Raw genomic sequence first — 20,065 nt, 5'->3', positions numbered from 1 at the left:
AGATTACCTACCGATTATATTACTTTAAAACTAGCCTCTATATAAAAGTAAAAACAAGAAAGCTACAGAAAGAAAATAAAATAAACACAATACTTATAATGACCATACCTAGTAATAAGAACCGCATTATCATGGTAGGCAATCCCATTTTCTGGAATGGTGTTTCCATCACTTTGGTGGGAGAGAATGGATTTCTGCCACTTACAGAAGCTATCGAGGGACTTGTCTGCATGGTGGTTTATCTCCAAGTTTGGCTGCAATACAACATGCATACCAGAAATGTTCCAAACAAATTACTAAGGTCAGTTGTTAAGCCTTCTGAAGACTAAAATGGGACTATAATTAGAAGCAGTGGTTTCTAGGAATAACCTCTTCTTGCCAAATTTTATCTGTGTAAAATCTGACCCAAAGTTCAGTTGTGTATTACTGAACAGACATTCTTTCTATTTCAACTTTAATAATGATTATGTCAATACAAAAAAATCAGAATATCAAGATACAGAGCTAAAAATAAAACTGACATCCCTGAAGGTGTATTAACATTCACCTGAAGTAAAGAACAGGTATCTTTGAGATGGCATGTGAGGAAATATTCCTTCGAACTGTTTTATCTTGATTAAAGTAGTGAAAGATTACAAGACAGGTTTTATACACAAATGCAGCCATTTCCAGCAATAATTAAATGAAATCTATAATATTATGCAATAGAGTGCCTTGTATTTCTAGGGATATAAAATTTAAGCACAACTCTTACCTGATCTTCGGTGAGGACAATTAAACGAGTCACTATAATATTCACAACGTTTCCTAGACTGGAATCACGATAAAGTTTGGCAACCTGACCTCCAGAAAATAAGAAAAGGCACAAAGTCAGACAAGAAGCACTACTCGTTTCGTAAGTGACTAAAAATTAATCTATCTTCCTGCTAAATGTAATTTCATAATGTTAATTACCATTACCATCTGAGTAAGAACTATTTTTGGACCAACAAACGACCACTCAGTAAAACAAAATTCTTCCATCATCTTTTTCAATGAAAAGTGTTTATATCTTGTTTCATAATCCATCCATTATAAGGAGCACTTAGGGTCTTGATTTAAACAACAAAATAAAACGGTATAATCTCTCAATGTAATCATATGAATTTAAAATTAAAGACAAACACAATTTAAAAGTGATCACAGCACACTTCTTGACAGAAACAGTACTGCATTTTTTCCGCAATACTAATATTTGCCATATTTCAACTATTAATTCCTGCAAGCTGATACATATTTTAAGGCATTATTCATGCCAGTAAATAAACTCAACATTTTATAGTTACTTATGATTTCAGAACATGCAAATTACATGCAAGAGAGGGAACAAACACAGAGAGGGATCAAACTTACAATATTCATTACACTCAAAATGTAATGCTCAATGTCTTTGCGACCATGGTATCCCACCATCATTTTGTCTGCTACTACCAGCGTCTCCACAAACCGTTCAAGGCTTACTGATCTCTTCTGTCGACTGTGACTACTTAGTGTGTCATTGACTGGAAGTGAAGCTGGAAAAGCAGATGCATCACTCATCCACCAAGGCTTACTGCTTCTTGTGAGGTCTTCTAGGAACCAAAATAATTAAACACTTCAGATGGGTCCCTACTAAAACTCGTGCAAATACAGCTGTTTTATGTTGAGATTATAATCTTAAGGCTTATGAAAACAACAAGCCTTTCTTGAGGCAAGGAAAAATTAAATCTATTTGATATATATATATATATATATATATACACACACACACACACACGTGTGTGTGTGTGTATATATGTATGTATTATGTATATACACACACACTTGATTTTAAAATAACATATAATGGGAGAAAAAAAAAATCTTTGTTATAATGTAGGATCTCGTTCTCAACTTTCCTCAATATGGTTTAGGGTGATAAATCAGCCTCTTCTCTTAAAAGATCTGATCCTGCACAGCTATATTAATATTAAAGATTAATTACAGTTAAGCATGAGTACATTTCAGGATTTTAAGGATAAGAACAAGACTGCTATAATATTTGGAAAAAACATACTGGAAACCAAAAATACAAAATTAAGGCAAAAGGAACCAAAACATACCAAGGAATTAAACATTCTGATAGTGCACCAAAAAAGCTATTTCCCTGCTGTGAAATTATACAATTATCAGCCAATTATGATTACTGCATAATAGTATTTGGCCAAATAAATTATTTCTTTTTAAAAAGCAATTATATACTATTTACCTCATGAATTAACTATAATGGAAAGCTTTAAATGGTCTGACACAGGATAATTTTATAGTTATTTTAACATTAATTTCAATTCAAATACATTGATTCTTGTACTTGTAAAGTTCAAATAAGTATATTTTGCCATAGAAAATTAGCATTTGTATACAACAGACTGAATATTAAAAACCCAAACAGTTACAATTATCAGCAAAATAAAACTCTACAAACTTTTTTTAATTTGAATTCCTGGCCTTAGTACAGAATTGAATCCCCCCTCCTTCTCTGCAAAACTGACTTTATGTGTAAAAAAGTATCCATTTTCCAGACAGACCCACACTGATCTCAAGCTTCAGTTTATTAAAGTACATAATTAGGCCCTCTTTCCCTAAGCAGGATTACAAAATACCTATTCTTGCTAGCTGTGGATGAACATAAGAACATCAGAAGTTAAATATACTCTTAAATTGACTTAATAAGGACTACTCGTGTGACTAATACCAGAGGTACATCCTTATCTCTACTAAAGCCGGTTCAATTAAGAACCGGTTGAGATAGGACTGGTACCTTCTGTGCAAAACCAAAGCTTTACACAATTCAGCTGAACACCCTATTTTCAAAGGGCAGTCACTACAGTACAAAGGATGTATGTCTACCAAGTTTTGACCTGGACAAAGCTCTATCATCCCCACTGTAGTGCTGTTTCATAATTTCTAAGTCCACAATGTTGGCTTTAAAAGTTGCATATTTTAGAAAAGTTTAAAAATGAAAATAAACCAGGTAGTTGACAAAATGACAGTAAAAACCCTCATCATTCTGCAAGCCTTAATAAGATTAAACACATTCTAAAAAATAGCATTGGGTATTAAAGTCTTGAGGATTCTGTAATAAATAGCTTCTTCCATGTTTTTTATCTCTGTTCTAGAAAATCCAAAGTCACTTTAATTGTTCAAAGATCTTAAYCTCACCAAAGCAGTGATTTAGGAATGTCTGGAATTTTCTCTTACAACTTCTGTAGTAAAATTAAGAAGAACACTTGGTCCATATTCAAATAGCAAATGTTGATGTTTGAGGACTTCTGATGCTCTTACAATGCTAAAATTACTTTATAAATGCAATATTATTTCCACATTCATTTATAATTTTTCATTTATAAAGATGCAAATCTGCTTTAAACATCTGAAAAATCAATGAACTCACGCAGAAATCTTTCAGAAAAAAAACATATTCTTTTGGACTCATCCTGATAGCATCTTTCAAAGAAAGATCTCAGAAGACTTCACAAAAACAAACATTTTTCCTTTACTTTTCAGATGGAGAAGGTTAGGCTTTAGCTAGTCTTATAAGTAATGGGAAAGTTGAAAACACTCCTGAGTACTCAGCCTCACACTCCATGAGCTGTTGATACTTTTATTTTAAACATGCTAAATAAAGTTGATTGAATTTTCTTTAAAAAGTTGAAACATTTCAATAAAATGTTTTTTTAAGTATGTTACAAAGTTTTGGGGGCAAATTATGTCATTTTCCTCTATATTCCTAGATGAAAAAAAATCCCTTTCAACTAGCATTAAGATTGAACATCGGTACGAGTAAGCTAAAAAAAAAAAAACAACAAAAAAACCAAAACACTGTCATTATCTCCAAAGTAAATATTAAAAAAGCAAGAGTTTTACATTACAACTGAAAAGAAATCCAAATGTGTGCAGACATGGAGTTTACAACTACTGTACCCACATTTTCCTAAGTCAGTCCTCTAATGATGCTGGCAGGGGGAAAGAAGGGGAGAAGACAACACATAAATACAAATAAACAAGATCTCGCAACAGTATAGAAAATTACTTGCACAAAAATACAACTACGAGAATTATGTGATGCTTTTTAGTATTTTAACAACATATGTTAATGTATATACATGCTTTTTATTTCATTTTAGAATACACTGTAAAATCTGGCATGAGCAAAATCACTACATGAGGCAGCATGTAGTGGAGCCATCTCTAAATAAYGCATCTGCCACCTTTCAGGGTTCAAATGCCAATTTGTTCTGAATAGTATCCAAAGCAGTCCGTATATTTGTAACAAAAAATCTTTTTTCCCTCAATTCATGCAACTGTAAAATTGCCAAATAGGCTGAATTTCAATTTTAGTCAAAAAAAACAAGAACACAGTAAAAAAAGCATATTTCTTAAGATTGTGCAAATGCAAAAATAATGGATAATGGAACTTATTTCACAACCATAACGTAGTACATGTTATTAGGCATCAGTTGAAATAAATATTTCAATAAACTATACAGTCAAACAAGAATACCACCAAAAGCAGTTCATAACAAAATCTTTGTGGAAAACATAACAACAGAAGATTTTAGCATTCTGTCTCTGAAATCGTTACATTACTTTTGATCCCATAAAGCACTGAGTGCTTCTGCAAGATGCCCCAAAGGCCTCATATCCCACTGAAGTAACTGGAATTTGAAGCTGAACAACTTCCTAGCAAGGTCTTAATGATTTCAGCTATATTTAATACGACAGTTAACTTGGTGACAATATATACATGAAATACTAATTTAACATTTTTTTATTTTAAAACATTCTTATGTCTAACTGCTTAAAATCTCATTAAGTTTTTGGAAATTAGCCACAATTCCATCCTATATTCTTACCTGAAATTAAACTATCTGCCAAATAGAGAAATATTTTTATCCCTCTCTAATTCTTCTCTTGTATGGACCATCATAATTTTACTATGTACTGTGAAGTAATCCATCACTTGTTCATCCCAACAAATTCTGATCCTCCTCTCAAACTCCCTGCCCCACTTCAACAGTTATTGCAATTTTTCTCATGACAGTCAGAAATAATATTCTTGTCTCTTGTTTCAAAAATCCTGACCACATCTTTATGCAGAGCAGATACATGATAAATTTAGATTTAGATTACAGTAGGGGAAACTTGTCAAGATGTGAGTAGTGGCACACCGACACAAGCAGACTCCTCCCAGAGCATTATACTGGCAAAACTGTTCCAAATGGATAGCTAAAAATCAGTGTCCCATACAAAATAAATGATATACTGACAAAAATACAGTAACAGTTTTGTTACAACTGCATTTATACTTGGGGAAAAACAAACAAAAGAAAACAAACACGAAATGGGAGTGTTCAAAACTTCCAAAAATGATCAAATGCTGAACAAACTTCATTCTACTAGCAAAAGAAGTTATTATTGTAAATCTGGCCTCAGTCCTAGGGTCTGAAAGCTGAGAAACCGGAAATTAGTATTTGATTTTATTTTTTAGATATTCTGGGGATATTTTGGATGCTGTGTTTCTTTGGGATAAAGGGTTTATACAGTGCTCAGAAAATGAGTTTAAAAGGTTTTGGTAGCTTGGAAGAGAACATTAAAATAGTATTTCATCTGGAAACATAAGACCTTGCAGTTTTGGGAAGTAAAAAGGTTTTCAGAAATTGTCAGTGAGTGGAAGAAGTAGAGAAAACATCAGGTAAAGGTTTTGAGGAGAAAGAGAAACTGAGATAAATGAGTATGAGCATAATCTTCCACTTGCAAGACACAAAGTTTTTGCATTTCAATGATTAAAGACTTCAGAATGTGACAGACATAAAAGCCCAGAGAATGCAGAGGAGCTTCCAAGGACAGAGGCAGCATCGAAAATGCAAAGGAATACACATTAAAAATATTGGATGTTTCACGAGGAACGCACGCAAGATGCAAAGCTCTGATCAACCTATGACCCATGAGACACATATCACCAGAATGGTTAGATGCAATCTCACCAACCAGCTGCCACTGCTTCACCCGCACTTGGAGAAGGGTGACCTCCTAAGCATTAATCTAGAATGTAACATCTGATAGAGGCCAGTATGTTTTTCTTTTCTAGGGACATTATAATGGTAAAAATTGCAGTGTCAGACATTTCATGACTTTTTCCACTTATTTCAAGAGGTTTAAGTGCCTGCATTCCCTACACAACGAAAGAAAAGAATGCTCCACAGAGGTCTATTGTAATATGCACAAACTGGAGCACCCACGTAAAATAGTATCTTATTTTAAAATTAGTTAGTCACCCATTCCAAGTCTTGTAGCACGCAGTAATAGTTAGAAGACTTGTTCTGCAATCTTTAGAAGAATGTAGATGAAATAATGTTCCCGAGAAGTTTGGTACAGAAAGTTTGACATTTCCTACGAGTCTAAACACAGTTAATTGAACCACTCAGGAAAAACTCTTTCCCAAGCATGGGTTTTTGTAGACAATCTGTGTTTTAAGTTCAGTCAGCCAGTGCCAGTAAAAGCTACAACTTCCAAAAGGAGAAGCTGAAAGAGGCAACATCAACGAACAATGATGTTATTTTAATATTTGCCAACCTGTCCTATGGACTGAATCTCATGGAAAACTAACGTCCTGGACTAAACTTTTAAGAACAAGTTATTCTCGAGAACAATAACATAAACATTAAGATTGGATCATTTTTCAAGTACGTGAAAAACATTTTAGTGCTATAAAACAGCTTGCCAGATTCACTTCAAGAAGAAGAACTCAAGAAATCAGCTTTTGGCTTAAGTTTAATCAAGTGGAAATCATGTCAGAAGAAGGATATTTGAAAAGTGTTTTTGTGGAGGTTAAATTGTGCTTTAAAGGGAAATCATCTCAATCAAAACTATGTAGTCCTTCCTGTAGGGCACCTGTAAACCACCTACTCAGCTGTCATGGAATAACCTTAACTCACTGAACCAAAAAAAAAAGTATCAAAACACCTAAACCACCTTAAGCGAGGAAGATTTGGAGACTCCTGATCAGTTCCAAATGTACTGTTAATGACAAAACTAACAGATATATAGCATGTCAAATTTGCATAAACGAGATGGAACATTTATTAAACACTGAGCTGCAATACTTAGTCACTCAAGTAGTGCCTTCCAGTTTTGGAACAAAGCACATCTCTAGCACATTTTGAGGAAGCTCATGCTCATCACTACACTGTACGCAACACAGAAATAAAGCAAGACTTACTCCCAGTACCTTATCCTTCAAAAGGCACTATATTCTTGATCTGAATCTGAAAAAAAAATACAAAACTACTTTTCAAAGGGGCATATCAGATCCTCCAGAAGGAAGATTCCTATTGCAACTATCTCCACTGTATCTTACACATCAACTAAAAAAGATTTTAAACATACAACTTAAGTTATAATTTTTATAATTAAATTATAATTTTTATATACATAACTGACATTCATGCTTTTTTTTTTTTTTTTTTTACCTGAGACTCCACAGTGACCATGATCATAGAGATGCTGTTGGCGCATGGCAGACTTTTTGTAAATAACATGAGGATGACCATTTTCATAATTAAAGTTACTGGAATTTTCTGTTATATTCCTTAAAGGCTCTATAAAATACTCTTCATCTTCTGTAGCAATAACTCCATGCTTAAGGGGGAAAAAAAAAGAAAATAAAAACTTCAAAAGACAAAATGTAAAACTCTAACAAGTTTAATTTACAGTAACATTTGACTATCATTTATTTCTGTGAAGAATTCCACAACACACCAACAGAGAAAACAGTGTATGAGCCAGCTCTCCTCATGCTCTGACTTTAGTGGGAGTAGGAGTAATTCCCTATATGCAACACAGTAAGAGATTAAACAAACAAACAAACAAGGCCCTACTTCTGGAGTTCCTTCCCACCATCTTTGGTGGATGTGGTAAGAGAGCAAGAGATATTCTTGGTATGCAACAATCTGCTCACAGAGACGTTCCAAAACTACATGATTCATATCCATTAAAAGTGATGCCAAGCCAAAATGGCCTCATTCAAAGAGTGAGCCCCATATGCCTCTATGACGGCATACTAGTAGATCCTTAATGCCGTATACAGTGTACTGGAAAACTACATAAAAGATTTATTTTAGAAAATATTATTCAGGGAAAACATTCAGTGTACATCCAGATGCTGAATTCCAAAACTGAGCTAGAGTTATTAAAATCAAATTATTAGTGTTAACTTAAGCTACGCTATCTACAAAGCATTTATTCCTTAAAAGGTCTCACCATAGACCTTCGGCAGATCAGAGTTGTCGCCGACTATGTATCAGACCTCATTCCCCATAACAAATGGGCATCTTTTCCCCTCATTCTGCAGTGCAGAACGGTAGATCTCATAATTTCACATTTGCGAACTCAGCTTCTTCCAAACAGGAAGTGGTTTACAAAGAAAGGGGAGATTTCAGACCAACCATGCAATTTCCTGAATCTTCAGCAATTAAAACCGAACTTTAGAAGAAAAATCCAGCTTTGGGATCCTTTCAGATATAGAAATACTGGGGAATAGCCCTGACAGACTCCAAAATCTACCTTTGCCAACTTAAAAATTCTGGTATCTCTATCAAGAAATTTCTGAACATACAATCCTTCTACACTATGAGAAAGAGATACTGATCAGTTAGGAGACTGCGAAGCAGGAAATTCTGCATTCATATCCTGATTTGATGAATCACAAACTGATCTAGATCCCATTAAAGCCACTATAAAGACTGTTCAAGGTAACAAAAGAAGAAAGTGCTCCTAATTGTGAATTCATCATTATTTAATCCAATTCAAGAGGATTTAAGACTATTCAGCATCTCATTCTCAACACACACATCTTCAAGAACTAGTATACATGTTATTTAAGCTCTGCAATCAGTGATGTGTGCAGAAAGCCTGTCTCAAGGTACTTCCTAAAGGTTGCAAAGATTACCCTCTTAAAGCAGCAGCCAATACAGCTGTATATTTCTATTTCTGCAGCCTTTTATTGTAAAGCAAGTCTTATGCATGGGTCTTTTTTTTAAATGGATTGTATTTCTCCAATGAGACCTGTAAGATATAAGTAATCGTAGAGCACTTGGTCCATATCTGCTTTAAATAACCCAAAGCTGTTTAGAAGATTAGGGCTTGACATTGCACTCCTGATCAAGACTCCCCTCCTACTGCTGTTCTATATACTGACTGTCCGCTGTTCTTCACTCCCAAAACAACAGGATTTCAATAACAACATACAACCTATAAAATAAAAAATCCTGTACAACACTTCAGGAATAAAGGTGTTTTCTAAATACACCCCTACTATTTATTTTGAAAATATATGTATGAACACACTTCATTTTTCAGTTACACATTTCTTACATAGTGACCATAACAATTGTTCCTCTTCAGTCATTTTTCCATTATGAACTCTATTTACTAAAGAAAATAACATCAGGATCTACATTCACTTGGACGATGCAGGTACAAAAATTTCTCTCATAATGCCTTCTTGTTACTTAGAAGCTAAGATGTCACTAAAAATAAATCACTTATGGTACACTGCTGCTTAAACAGTCTTGAAAGTATAAACCAAACTGTAACTAGATTTGCCAGATGTGCGGAAAGAACCTTGACAGTCTGGATTACATCCAGTCTAGATGTCAGACATCCGGGTTCAAGTGAATCCTGGTCCATTATAAGCTCTGGTATAATGTTCCCAGAGGAAAATAGAGTCCTGCAGAGTGGTTCTGGCCAACACCATCTGGTTTTTGCCAAGTCTGAGCAGACAGAAGTACCATCCATACTGTGGCCCTGTCTCTGCAACAGAGAGGCCTTAACCTAGATCTGATTACTCCAGGGTACACACTCCTCACATCTGCACTCAAGTCCAGCCAGGTTACCAAGTCTATGCATAAGTGAGTGAGTTCTGTCAAACACTGAAATTAATAGTTCTAAGAGGTGGTGTGACCTCAGTGGGAGCAAGTCAATTCAGATGCCATAAACAACACTTAATTGCAACATTARTTCTCTAAATAAATTGTGTATAAGAGAAACAAAAACTACTAAGACTATCTGCAAACTACTATCACAGCTCATTCAGGTACCACCAGTGAAGGCAGCCAGGAAATTATCACCAAATTTTTTCTATGCCTAGTCAATATCCGATCTCATCTACCCAAACAGTGCAGTAGTTTAACAAAAAGAGATTTTAGTAACACTTAGTCGAGGAACAGCAGAGAAGTTTTAGCTTACACTTGCCACCAGGTAGTCAGAATATGAATGTGATCAGTTTCTGTAGCTAGCTGAGTGACTTGGTAAACAGTGGGAAGTCACTTGCCCTGCCTATAAGCCCTGCATATGTATACCATTTTAAATTGAACATATTAATTTAGCTTGCAAACAAAACCGTTCTTCCAATATTAAACTCATGCAAGTGATCTTGTTGAACCAAAGTGAATGATTTTTTAAAAAGCACTCTAAATTCTGTATATAGGCAATACCTCAATGAAAAAAAAACTTATTCTGAGTTTAGAAGATTTATGTGGTTAGAGATGCTGTCATTGTATATGCATTCAGTAGCACCTGGTTAATAGTGAGAATTACACTACTATATGCAAATTAACACTCTAAATCCCTTTTGGAGCCTATCACCTACTATTTGGCCAAAATTAAGTTTCAGTTGAAAAAGGGAGATTGAAATGATGTATTTTAATGTACTGAGAGGAATTAAAAGGGTTTTTTTTCAGTTTTGCTTTTATAGTTGAACTTTAACAGTTTGTGAATTAGACATCTGCTCCAAAGCATGAGGGATTTCATTAAGATGCAAGAATGACCAGCAAAAGGTTTTGGTAAAAATATCATGAAGTTAAGAAATAAGCTGAACGTCCCAAATAGGTTACTACAAGCAACATGCTGCAGATTGTTTGAGGTCCTGTGTTATCCAATGCCACTACAGGCTGCCAGCTCCTGCTAACATATATAAGGTCTGGATCCAGCAGCTTGACATGCTCAGACAAATCTGTGAATCCACATGGAGTTCCCCTAAATTTGTGAAAAGCAGTCTTTTTTGTGTCAGGCTGTCTAGCTAGACTCTTCCATACTTCAGATGTCCATCAGTTACAGAATGAAACTGAATTACAGAGGACAAGTAAGTGCCTTTTCCACACAGTACTGTTGCTTTCCAAAGTTTCTCCCTGCTTTGCATCTTTCTAGACATTATGCTTTATCTATTTTTAACATAAAATAATAGTCACAGAAACTTCTGGATATCTGTCAGTGTTGTTCAATACCACCACAGCCGGTTCTCGGCTTCTGTGCAGTTCTATAACTAAGGAAACAGGCTGCATTAGCTTAGTGTATTCTCAAGGGAAAAAAAAGTGATCTGAATTGGAACCGTACATCATGAAATCTACCTAAACACTTCAAAACTAGGAACGGCTTATACATGATTTTCTGAATACTAAGTCCATACTGCAAATACATATTAGTATCAAAGAGAACTCCAGAAAAAAATAGAATACTAGATCAGCCTTTAATGTCATTTCCGATCTTTCCAAATTTTATAAATCATAAGTTATTTTGCCTATGATTTAAAAGTATTTCTCAAAATATCACATTATATGCAATTTACAATCTACAAAAGTAGATGCTTTCTTTAAGGTAGAATCAGCTTTCAAATCAGCTAATTTAAGAAGGCTATGAACAATTTATAAAACTATGAATTTATGAATATATGAAAAGAACATGAAGTCTTCTGGCAAAATAATTCTTCCTTTAACCAAAGAATGACATGTAAAGGTCATTCTCTTAGCTACAACTTACTTCTTGGGCTTTCTTAAGCATTTCTGTTTGGACAGAGACACCTGTGCTATGCAGCACAGTACATGGAACCTTACATGCCATGGAAATACTTGGCCTTCTACATTAAACATTTCCGTGGAGCCACAGTATTCTCAAAATGAGATTTAACCGCCAAATCACTTTCCTAATAATAAATTACTTTCTAGAAATTTTAAAAATATTTCCTGCTACTGGGCTTTTCAGCTCAAAATGAGAAAATCTGCTACAGTGGAAAACTTGCTTGAGCATTCAATAAGACCTTTGACACCTGGAAGTGGGTGGGGGTAGATAAGAACAGGAAAAGCTTGATTTCTGCTTTATTCCACTACCAACAGCTTCAAAACTTTTCATCTTTAAGACTTGCTCCACTTCTAATTAGACAAACCTCTCTCCATAAGGTGAAATTCACTCTCTTGCCTGCCTGCCAGTTTCTTCTCTTCCTTCCTTCAGTATGAGAGACCCAGCTTAGACAACACCTCAGCATTTCAACTACTACTGCCTCAGCCTTGTTGCCTTGCACCCAACATCTAAAGGCCCCAAAATACTGCTCTTTGCAGGCTTTTTCATGAGAAGACCAAACCTGCAATCTAGCCACAAGTGGAACATCCATTGAAGTAAATATGAGTTTGGAAGCCAAAAAGCTTGCTGGACAAAATCTTCAGTTCCCTCACATGACTGCTCACTGGATTATAGAGCACTTCTTACAACTTCAGATAATTTACAGCATAATCGGGGCCCAGCAGATGGAAACTGCAAGAATGAGCCTCAGTAAGTTAGTAGCCTGTAGTCCTGGGGCGCTAGGTAAAAGGAATATAGAGGGAGAGGCTGAAACTGGAAATAGTGAGAGGGAAATGAACTGATTGCTGCTCAGTTTTATCATAATGAAACTGAAAGCCCTATTTGCATTAAAACTCACCTCAGATACTACAAATGTTCTTCAAACTCACACAATTTACATTTAATTAAACCATAGTCTCACTCACCCACCCTGAATAAACAGAGGAACTCAAAACATTCGTAAGGGGAAGAAATTTGACTCATCTGACAATACTGAAACCTAACAGAAGGACTAGCATAAATGGAAGGCTTAAGTTTATAATTAAAAAGAAAGTGAGCCAAAATGGAGGAACTACCACCGCTCAGTGCTATTACTTGTTTTAGAATTACTGACACCTTAAACCACAGGCTTTGGACAGATGTGGATCAAGGACTATGCAGAATATGACCAGCAGTCTCTTACAGACCAACAAGAGACTGGAAAATATAACAAATGCCCTGAGCACTAATCTACAATATGCTGAATTACCATCAATTCTAAAACAAATGGTAGTGTTTTCAATATTCACTGCCAATTGCTTTATTAAGCATGTTCTAACAAGCAGCTGTATAACAAAACGCTTGTCAGTAGGAATCATCATTTTAAAAATAACTCTGTGACAGATTTATCTGAACGGAGAGGTAACTCCCATACTCAGTTCTCTGGAGGCCCTGCCAACACTGCGCGGCAGAGGAGTTTCTGTGCAGCAGAGGAGTCCAGCCCACCACTGCAGCTCTTTAAAGGGTCCCTGCCTCATTGAAGAAGCAAGAAAGAGTCTTGTGCCACCCCACTGCTGCTTCTGGAGCATGATGGGAGCCTCACACGCTTCTGACTTGGTCTTTCTAGGAGAGGCAGTGGGCACCTGACACATGCAGTCCCAGGTAAGAAGCATGACCATGGAGAAGAACTCCACAGTCCCAGTCATGGTGTGCCCAGGCACCCTAGCCTGCTTTATCCAAAGCAGGAATACCTGAAAGAAATATGTAAGAGCTGTCAATAGCTAAAAACTCTGAAGATAATGACTTAATTGTGAAGCATTACAAACTAAAGTTAACTTATAAACACTATGTTAACGCACTGACACCTGGAACCACAAAACGACAGAAGGCTTTGCTGCAATACAAGAAGGAGAATGTGGACAGAAGGAAAACACACAACAGGAGTGCTAAAAGCCACCTCATGGTGGGAGGCACAACAAGAGCAGTGAAAAAAAGTTCTTACATGAGAACTGCAAAACTGAAGTTAAAATTGTATTAAATTAAGACAAATCAGCTGCAAGCCTGCATTAACCAAACTGTGATACCACATTCAGAGAGCTCCATCTTAACTAGGTTTCTTTAGGAGTGTTCATCTAGCCCGGAAATCCTCATTAAATTCTTTATCAAGACTACTCAAAATGTTAACCTAAGACTTTATCAGGGACATCTCAAACAGCTGGATGTATTGCAATCTCTCTAGCTCTGAAACTGCAGGCTTTTGTTTGCAATCATGTCCTAAGATGCATTATTCTATAGCACTTTCAAGGATAAAAAGGACATACTTTAGCAATTCTGTTTAATCTTTTCTTTCCTTTAGAAATTAGAGCTGTCTACACCTAACAAGATGACTGACTGGCATTCTACTATAACAAAAACAGAATGAATAACCACAATATATACACATATTTTTACTACAGTAATTACTAGACTCTTGATTTACTATTTCCTAATGATGCCCCTCTATTTTAGTATTTTGTAACACATTAGTTTTGGGGTTTGTTTTTTAAGATTTCTGTTGTAATAAAAGGAGCTTTTTCCCATTCAAGTATTACTGCCATGTGATCAAGAGATTGAAAATAAGAGAAGAGTTCATAAAAAAAAAAGAGGCAGAAATGAAATTTTCTAATCCTACTCTTAGTTTAAATGCAACTGCTTGATTTGTAAACAAAAAAATTCTAAAAAAATATAAACAGTTACTTTCTGATGTTGGCACATGCAAAGGATCCGCTTTCCTCTTTACTCACTGAATTTATAGCAACGATGACTTCCACACCAAGCAATTCCTCTCCTCTTATTTACTTGAATTTTCTATACTGAAATTCTCAGAGATGGCAAGAGGGTGTTCAGTTCAATCAATGTCTCATTGGAGAGACTGAACTTCCTACAGGATCCAGTGTTCCCCCTCACCCTTGAGTGTGTAAAATTGTAATAATCTATAATAATCTCACCACAGACCTAATCTTGCAGCCCTAAAGCAGACACTGTAAACACTGAAAAAGTTGCCTGCTGAAGGACTACAGAATTGGGTCTTAGTACTTACAGTTAAGCTTAAGAAACTGATGACTATTTTTTCCCCAGGACCCAGATCTGGTTTGGGGTTTTCTTTGTACCTTCCTGTCTTCTTGCTTCTTGCAGGAATTCAAAAGACTGAAATTCTTCTTCTGTATTTTAAAAGGGACAAGCACACTATTATACCAGAACACGTAACATGCACTTACCAGACCATTGCAGTTGCTTAGGGCCACTTTAGTTGTACTATGTTGGTCTTGCAAATATCCCGTGTAATGACAGTGGTCTAAAAAACCGTGCTTCCATTGAGGTCCATCTTTCCCCCAGTATTCTACTGTAAAATGTCTGGATACCAAATCTGTGTTGAGAGTCAGGTTTAAATGAAAGTGCTTGCCATAGGCAGAAAGTTTAAAAAATAATTTAGATGCTGCCAGTTCTTGATCATAAGGGTCTGTGCTCCTCCTCCTCCTTGAGGGTTTAGCATTTTTCACAGTAAAGCTGAGGAAGGCTCCATTTTGATCAACCCTTATTGGAATTGTTAGTTGGTAGTGTTCAAGGTAAGACAGGAATTCCTCTTTGTAATCACAAGGTAAGAGAGTCCAGAGAGTGGGCATAAAAGAGAAGAAAATATAACAGGAAACAACAAGTAGTAGTATAAACATTAACCATATTTGGCTAAATCTCATCACCCTCACGAGTTAAAGTCATTTTCAGGTAAATTTAAGATGCAGAGCTTTAGTAAATAAAATATACATTCTTTCCAAGTCAATAAAATGTGTTCAATTTTCTATTAATTTGATGTCACTGGAAATACCAAAGTTTTAGACTACATATCTTTTCCTGTATACCCAAAATATGCAAACATTTGGGGCTAAATTCTACCTAAGAAGGATGTATTCTTCCCAGTGACACCATTCAAAGCCAAAAGCTATTAGATCCACCTGCAAAAATAAAAACAGTAGTAATGACAAGAAGTATTACTTTGTAAAAACATGTAAATGGCTCTTCATTCCATTAAAAACCTACAAATGTTAATAGATCAAAGTAAGATTAGATCTTTACTTCCTTTTTTTTTTTTTTTTTTTTTTTTTTTAAGTGTTAATGAGGTTCTGGCAAGCCTCTAAACTATCAGCCAGTACAACATTTTACAAGATTTAATTTGCAAGACTTTCTTATAGCTAAAAGTAGACGAATTAAGACAACAATTCAATCAGATTCTCTGTAATTAAGCTTTCATGATAATGAATCATGACAGAACTAAGAGCCTGCATGATATCATCAATTATATAAACATAGTTTATAAAACATTACCCACATTTAACACAAATATCCATGCTTCTTGCAGCTACAGACGTCAGACTCCTACCTTGAGAACCATACGAAAGCCTGTTGTTACTGTGAAATTCCGATGAAACAATGACTAGGCTCAAAATCCATGTCCATGTCTTCCAAAAAATTTCCATAATTTAGAAAAACTGGAAGTTTTTTTTTTTCTCTCCTTGGAGGGCTACCTGTGTGCTATAGAGTTAACTCCACTCCAGAATCGCACCATAACAGGTATATTTATATTACTTCCAAATTAACTATTGGACGTTCCACTTTTTGACAGGTATTCTTTTCCAACAACCTATACTTTCTTGTATATCTGCAGTCATTTTCTCAACGCAAAAATAAGCATTTGTAAAATTCCTTAAGTTATCTGTAAGACGTTAGACTCAGCAGTTACTGAATTTTCTCCATCTCTTTCCCTGAAAAAGGAAAGAAACTGAGTCAAGCCAAATTCCTTCTGTTAAAACAGATCAATACTGCAAAACATTAAGCAACTATAATGAACTACACAATACAACATTTTACGATAATATTTAACCATTACGACTTTTATGGTTCAAGGTCACGATCTTACAATTAAGTACCATTAACCTTGAACAAGGAGTTCCAAACAGCTTGAGATGCATATATACGCTTCAAGTTAAATAGGTGTAAGAACTTATAAAATTAAAGTTTCAGGTTGCTCAAATATTGCGTTCAAAACTTGTTCCAGCTATAATCAATGTAATGTATTCACTGATTTCAGCAGTGAATAACTAAACCCAATACACTGGTAGACAAAGGAAGAACCTGGGAAAAAATCCAGAGTAGTTATCTGATCTTTCCGCAGCATGTATTTTGTTATTACTTGGGCCTGGGTTTTGCTTATGCAGGCAAAATTCTCACTCACTTAAATGGGAATGCTGCACATTCTAATACCAAAGAATGAATTTTAGTATTTGAAGGTATTCATCATACATTTTAAGTTTTTAAATACGTTGTAAAAGTGTTTTGTATATATAAAGTACCATTTGATATCTCAGAATATATATTTTTTTTCTTTCAGAGGCAATGGTATTGAGTGAATAATGTGTTACCTGTTATTTTTCTACATTTAAAATACTATTGCAGTAATATGAAAATACAGCCCTAGATCTGACCAAGGGTTAAATGGAAGGTTTATGCAGCTGCCCAGCAGTTTGTTATCACGGGCTACTGTACCAGGTGTTACATCTGCTGGTACTAAACAGTCCTCTTAATACACTCCCAACACACCTGTGCTTAGTGCAGCTTCTACAGAGATAGAGGATGTCAGAACAGAACACCTGAGAAGGGCAAACTGTTTAAAAAGAAATGACCAACAGCATACATAGTCACTTACACAGGCACCAGGCAAGACACTCCCACAATTTTAGCAAGGTAAGTTTACAACATGCATTCAGACATGTAATGCCCCTACAGTCAATGGGTTGTTTGTTAAGGTTAAAGAATTGTAATACACAGAACTGTTCAACTTTTATATCAGATTCATCTCAATAAAATCAACATGAAGCAAATCCTATTTACTAACATCATAGTGAATATTAGGAAACTTCTTAGCCAATTTGAAATGCATCTTATTATTACTGTGCACATGAGGTTAATCTGATCATTCCAATATTTGCTTTTTAGATATCTTTCAAGATAGTACACAGGATTTAACTAGGTATGTAGAGGAAATAAATGATATTTTGTAAATATGGCTTGAGCTTAGTAATTTTTTCCGAGGAAGCATTAGGATTTAGGAGGCCATTCACTTACAGGAAGGCCCCAAAGGGTACTAATAAAAATCTCTAACCTGGCCTTTAAGTAATGCATTTATTATCTGGCTAATATTTAACTATAGCTTTTAAACAAATTTCCAATGTTTATTTTAATTTCTGAAGAGACATAACCAATCTCATACTCTTCTAAATTAGTCTATTAAAGAATGTTCCTTATTTCCAATTTGAGTATGTCCAGCTTCAAATTCCAGTCACTGCATCTTGCTTTACCCCCATCTGCTAATGAGTTTAGTTATAATGGATAGTTATAATGTGATACAACCACCTCTTGACTCTCTGATAAGCAATTCAATCTATTCAGTCTACCTCACTCTGTACAACACAGTTTCCAGATGTCTAATTATTTCTGCAGCTTTTTTTCTGAATCCTTTCCAATTTGTCAGCATCCTTTTTCATGCACAGACACCAGAATTGGACACAATATTCCAGTAATGGCTCATTAATGCCATATATAGAGGTAACTGCCTCACAGCTTTTATTTAGCCAAAAAAAATATAATGGGAAGCTCATGTTACACTGAAAATAAATTGCCCTAACATTAAGATCTCCCAAAACTGTAGCACCTGAAGCAGCAGGTTGCTCTGAATACTGAAAGTAACTGTGGTGCCCATTATCTGGGCATCCCTGGCCCATGTTAAGCCTTGGTCAAGAGTGCCCAAAAGTCATCCCCATCTTTTTAGGAGTCGGTGTGAAATGGTTTCCCTCATTCTACGCTTAAGAGCATTCACACAACAAAATCCCCTTTAATGTTAAGTTTGCCAGAAGTTTCAGCAGAATTTTTAAACTCACTTCCAGAAGTATTGTAGCCAGCCTGAACACCAATATAAACAGACTGCTTGTAGCTGTTACTAATGCTCTGAATTAAGGAACAATAATGGATGTGAAGGATAAAGCACTTGCGTAACTCCAGATACAGTACTTCCAGTATGAAGTTGGGTAGGAACATAAACCCTCCACTATCTATACCCTGTCTATACTTTCTTTCCATCTTTATTTATAAACTTTCAGCATTTCAGTTTTGATTATGGTCAAGATGACACCTTTTATCAGCCCTAAACTTACAACAAAAGAAATTTCCTCTACCTAGTGCCAGAAATACGCGTTTATCGAAGGAAACGGAGGGTATGGTTCTGCTTCCTCGGCATTTACCTAAAGCCATAGTCTCTGCTTCATTCTGAAAGCTCTACTGGAGCAGCAAAGAAAAACTACGCAACGTGTTTCAAAATGCAGAACATGGATGTCAAAAACGGTGCCCTGCACCAGGGTTTCTGTGGCAGCACAGATGATAGAGCGGCAGTCTTTCACTGGTACCGTAGGCTTCCTACTGACTGAACAGCAACAAGGGAAAAAAGGCCATAAACACATGCAACAAAACTTCGGGACAAGATGTGGATTATTTGGTGGCAGCGTCTAACCAAACTGTTCAGACTGGTCACCTTGCTACCCTCCATATAGCAAAGGGATACAGGTTAGGAGTCTTGGGCAACTCTAGCGCCCCTTAAGTTTTAGTACAGGGGAGCTGAAGACTTATCATAGCAAGCTGCTAAGGGGCAAATCGCCCCCGACCCAGTGGCAGCGCCAGCAGCGGTGCCGTGCCGCGCTGTGCTCCGCTCCTCTCCTCCCCCGCCCCGCCACAGCGCCACAACCGCCCCGGCCCAACGGGTGCCGCAGCGCCGGGCGCAGCCAACGGCCCTCTGCGCCGGCGGCCCCCCCAAAGCCTAACGGGGGCTCCGCCGCGATCGGGTCCTGCGGCGGCGATGCACAAACGACAGCGAACACTACTGGACCGGATAAATAAGCTGCAGGTCGCATTTCGTGGCGGGACCGGGCGTGCTGGTAACCAGCCCGCCCAACCGAGGGGAACGGTCAAGGCATCTAGCTGCGCCGCGGACGGGAAACGGCCCCGCGCTCCCGCGGCGATCGCAGACGGCGCCCGCTGCGGCGGCGCAGCCCCCACC

The 20,065-nt window shown here is 36.4% G+C and overlaps 1 protein-coding gene across 1 annotated transcript in view; it reads right to left on the bottom strand.

Annotated features, from left to right (window-relative positions):
* The window catches only part of ADAMTS6 (ADAM metallopeptidase with thrombospondin type 1 motif 6), a 163,103-nt gene that overhangs the window by 140,892 nt on the left and 2,146 nt on the right, over positions 1–20,065 (bottom strand). The window contains exons 2-7 of the mRNA XM_026056451.1: positions 16,343–16,724; positions 15,186–15,550; positions 7,530–7,698; positions 1,393–1,610; positions 755–838; positions 109–254 (exon numbers count right to left, since the gene is read on the bottom strand). Of these exons, the coding sequence (XP_025912236.1) occupies positions 109–254; positions 755–838; positions 1,393–1,610; positions 7,530–7,698; positions 15,186–15,550; positions 16,343–16,439 (1,079 nt within the window). The 5' untranslated portion in view covers positions 16,440–16,724. The remainder of the gene's footprint in view (positions 1–108; positions 255–754; positions 839–1,392; positions 1,611–7,529; positions 7,699–15,185; positions 15,551–16,342; positions 16,725–20,065) is intronic.

This window comes from Apteryx rowi, unplaced genomic scaffold (genome assembly GCF_003343035.1).
Source record: "Apteryx rowi isolate R43461 unplaced genomic scaffold, aptRow1 scaffold_131, whole genome shotgun sequence".
NCBI classification, from domain to species: domain Eukaryota; kingdom Metazoa; phylum Chordata; class Aves; order Apterygiformes; family Apterygidae; genus Apteryx; species Apteryx rowi.
This window is presented reverse-complemented; position numbering and strand designations above follow the sequence as displayed.